General features: G+C 43.6%; 1 protein-coding gene across 1 annotated transcript; it reads left to right on the forward strand.

The window, feature by feature from the left end:
• The first annotated feature begins 702 nt into the window (after window positions 1-702).
• fjx1 (four-jointed box kinase 1) lies at window positions 703-3379 on the forward strand. Its single transcript, XM_060887402.1, has one exon. It carries the CDS (start codon window positions 1014-1016, stop codon window positions 2274-2276), a length of 1263 nt encoding a protein of 420 aa, XP_060743385.1. The 5' UTR covers window positions 703-1013; the 3' UTR covers window positions 2277-3379.
• The last annotated feature ends 1306 nt before the right edge of the window (window positions 3380-4685 follow it).

A 4685-nucleotide genomic window follows, 5' to 3' on the forward strand; every position in this document is an offset into this window, starting at 1 on the left:
GAATGTTGTATCTTTGTGGTTTTCAGTGACATGATCAATTTTTTTTTTTACAGAAAATATTCAGAAACCATTATTATCTGTTTCAATAAAGCTGTTCTGTTCTATACTACTATTGTTTCTGTATACTTGATTTGTATCAAATTGCATGCACTTTAAGTCTTTATAAAAAGATGTATGTTCTGTCGGGCGCCTAGAGGGCGCTCATGAGCACAGATTTGTAGCTTAAAATAAGAAATAGGACACACTGCCGCCTGGAGGATATCACAGGCTCGTGACAACTCAAAGGCGCCATGCGTGACTGGGGGAATCTTTTTAATTGCATTGTGTTATAGGAGGGAAACAAGGATAAACTGCATATATTCTCAGAACCTATGTTTCAGACGATATAAGAAATGAGAGTCTTTAATGGGGTGATTGGAAATAAATCATGCTTTGATTATTATTTAAATGGTGAAATAAACCAGTCTTTCCAGACTTCTCATACTGGCAAAAGTATTTGGTGGGTCAGATTAGTGCACATTCTGAAGTGCTGTACTATTGTGACACATTGTTGTGTGGAGTAATTAGAGTGCACGCAGCTCTCCAGTCGCACCCTGAGTTCTGCTGCCGGTGAGATCCAGCGCCGCTCTCTGATTGGCCATCCAGCGCGTTCCCTTAGTCACGTGACCAACCCTCTTTCTTCGAGCTGAGCAGCCTGGAGTCATGCTCACTAGCAGGGAGGAGGAGGTGGAGAGGAGCACTGAGAGAGCACGCTGAACATCTGCGACCCAGATACACACATCAGCGTCTGATACAGACCGAGTTGTATGAGGTTAAACTGTAAAAATGGCCGGAGATGAGCAGTCTGGTACACAGGAGCAGTGAATCTAGCAGCACAACAGAAATGCCGCGTGATCGGCCCCGATTTCTCAGCACCCTTCTGCCTTACAGTGTCCGGATCGGACGGTATGTAATGTTGGAGTAGTTGGAGCTTGTAAGGCAGGTGGAACTGTACTATATTTCTGTCGGACGAGATGAAGGCCGTGTGCGTAAACTTGGCGTCTCTGCTGCTGCTGTGCGCTTGTGCCGGCGTGCTGCACTTCTGGAGCGTCTTTCAAAAGCGTTTGGAGAGAAACTCACGTAGCGTCCGGGAACACAGCGTACATCCTGACTATCCAGATCCATCTCCTGACCTTTCGGGAACTTTTCGAGCTTTACTTGCCGTCCCGACGGACTCCAAATTACACCCTGTTCGCAACATCAGCAATGATGAAACGGTTTCATTACGGAGAAAAGCTAACGGACGTCGGTTTGCAGCCACACAACGTGAGCTTCACGAGGCAGAAAACCAAACAGAACATTTTCTAGAGGACGGGATCTATTGGAGTCAACGCCTCGATGATGGTGTGTCGATGGGCTTCGGAGAGGAAGACGCGCGCTCGTGGAGACAGAGAGTCCGCCGCGGCCAAGTTGTGTCTCTGGAGCCGGGATGCGGCAGGACGTCCAACCAACTGGCCACGTTCTCGGACGGATCCCGGGCGTGTGTACGTTACGGCATCAACTCCGAGCAGGTTCAAGGAGAAACGCTGTCTTATTATCTAGCCGCTCTGCTCGGGATCACCAACGTGCCGCCACTCGCGCTTTTGCGCCTCGATGGCGAGCAGTGGACGCACGTGAGGCGGCGCATGGAGGCGCTACAGTGGACACCGAGTGCCGTGGTGTCTCTCAGCGAGTGGGTGGCCGAGCTCAGTCCAGCAGTCGTGCCTGCTCCATTTCACCGCTCCGGCCAAGGGTTGCGCCCGCTACTGCCCGAGCTCCAGACCAAAACCAAAGCGGAGCTTCTCGAGCTGGTGCAGTGGAGCGACCTGGTTTTGTTCGACTACATCACGGCCAACTTCGACCGGCTTGTGAGCAACCTGTTCAGCCTGCAGTGGGACGCCAAAGCCATGGAGAGAGACGCGAGCAACCTGCTCAAGACTCCTCGCGGCAGCTTGGTTTTTATCGATAACGAGGCGGGACTAGTTCACGGCTACCGTGTGCTGGATATGTGGGAAAAGTATCACAGCGCGGCGCTCGGCTCTGTGTGCGTGTTCAGGAGGAAAACTGCGCGGCGCGTGGCGGAGCTGCATCGGCGGAGAGACACGCGCGCTCGCCTGCTCCAGATCTACCGGGATAGTGAGCCTTTAGCGCCTGAGCTCGGCTTTCTGTCCGACGAACACACAAGGATACTGCAGGACAGGATAGACAGAATCCATGAGCACATTTTGCACTGTAAAGAAAAGCACGACAAACTGTAAAGTTTTCTCTTTCTCTCTCTTTCTCTCGCGCGTGGATCCTGCTATCACATTAGTATGGATAAGGACCACTAGTTACCAAGGTGACCATTACACCACGCGACCCGTGAACTGGGTTCAGTGTGACTTCTGAATATCTGGACTAGCTACCTCCTGTAGGGACAAACCTTTAAATGTGGCTAAACAGGCTACAGTTTGTTTTCTATGTCATAACCTTTAATTCTTAAAAGTCTTTTGCAGAAAACACAATGCATATTACTTGTGATAGAAATAATCATGATAAAGGTTCATTGTAAACACACTGGAGGCCTAAGTGCTGATGTATGCTGCTTTTGCCATTATTGTCTTGTGTTAATAGGGAGACAATAATCCCACTATTTCCATTTAGGACAGGATTTAAATATTAATAAAGCTCCCCAATACTGAGCCAATTCTGACATCTTAAAAGTAACAAGGCAACATTCTGCAAGCTTTTGTTGCCAGTTTTTGTAAAACAGCCATGTGATGTTGGTGATTTTATATTACATGATGTGCTACATTTAATGCAAGGTTGCCTTTTGTTTTGGGCCAGTATAGTAGGATGTAAAATACACAAGTGACTCGGATCAGAAAATACATAAAATAAGATCTAATACTCATCCAGCATTTTAAGCAGTATCAGGCTCAGTAGCGCTGGTCAGTACTGGATGTATGAATCTATTTATTGAATATCTGACTTGATAAAGAGAAGGTTATATGTGGATTAACAGGAGTCTGACAATATCTGTAATTTAGTGATGGCACATAGTTGTTGGTCACTAGAGTCAGAGAGTGATGAAATGGTAATATTCACACTTCTGCAAAGGTCAGTGATTCATATAAAAATATGTCTTTGATTATCCTCATTACTTTCCCAATTTCATTCATAGCCTTAATGAAGTGGTGGGATGTGCATTGAATTGAAAGTGTGTCGTGGGATTTTGCTTTGTGAACTCTGAATTTTATTTAACTAATTTAAATCACAATCTGTGATAACATTCCAGTTCTTTTTTTATATTAAAAAATGTCATTTTTACATACCATTAAATCTAGTGGAACTGAAGTGTTTCATTACGTTGAACACTGCAGCACTTGTGTGGAGTCTTTTTTCCCAACATTCCCAATGTTCTGGAATACGTGTCTCTCTGTCTTGTACACTAGACCTATTGTGAAACTGCAATGCCATACTCCTAACACACTTCTTTCATACTTCATATAAGGCTCTTTTCTTCATCACACATTAGAGGCAGGACATGCACAATGCAGTGTTATTTTCATGCTTCACACACAATGCTCCTTTAATTTGGAGCTCATCGTATTAACTGTTATGAAGACTGAGTCATTAATTTATGTCTAGAGCTTAAAATCAGTTTAATCATGTTTAATGTACAGACTTGAGTTAAACTGCCTGAAATCTCAGTGTGTATGGTGTAAATTAGTGTCGCTAACAGCTGGTTCAAGCCATCTAACGTGCAAAAAGAGTACATCAGGTGGTAAGTGAAGAAGCGCTGGCCCTTCAGGACATTTCACTCAACTATTACAGATATTGTTTAGTAATTCTCTATTTAGGCTCTAGTACATTATACTTGTTGCTTAGCTTTCCTAAGCTATTCCTCTAGCTATTCTGGGTTGTTAGTAGGGGAAAGTTGGACAGATACTCCTCAAAACCAGACGAGGGATAAATGATCAAAGCTACGTTAATGCTTTCCAGTCCATCCTCACATCTGTTTCAGCTTACAATGAGCACACTTGCATCTTTGTTGATTTCCTTTGAACCTTTTTTACAGTCTATCCTGTAAGATGTTTTTGTAAAGAATGCATTGTCTGATTCTTCAAATGTTAAAAGATATCCACACGTGGAACATCAACTTTAATGGCTTGTGTTTGGCACCAGGATTTTGTGACCCCCAGTATCATGGTCAATAATTTACTGTCCTGTGGTGTCTTTTCCTGTTTATTTTTACCATGGCTTGGTGTATTTTATGAAATTTATTTTTAAAGCTCAATTTCCAAATTCAGAGATATCTGGCTTTATAAAGTTATATCTGCTAAGCAATCATCTCCTGAATGAACCTACAATAAACACAACATAAGCAGCACTGGCTGGCTTTCTTCAAAAAGCCTCAGTATGGTTTGCCAGTGCAGAAAATATCCTTGAGTTGTAGACACCCTACATATGCTTCATAAGAATAATATAAACACACATATCCAATTCAATAAACTACATTTCTCTTATAATCTCTCCTTTGACAATGTTTAAGTCTCCAGTGCAGTGGAAAGCTAATATTATAGATAACATAGGATAACATTAGCATTAAATATTACAGACAGGTGCAAAGTGCTCAATAAAGTTTTACTTACTATAACAGAAATGAACGTCAGCTACTGCTTGTG

Source organism: Tachysurus vachellii, chromosome 14 (genome assembly GCF_030014155.1).
Source record: "Tachysurus vachellii isolate PV-2020 chromosome 14, HZAU_Pvac_v1, whole genome shotgun sequence".
In the NCBI taxonomy this organism is placed as follows: Eukaryota; Metazoa; Chordata; class Actinopteri; order Siluriformes; family Bagridae; genus Tachysurus; species Tachysurus vachellii.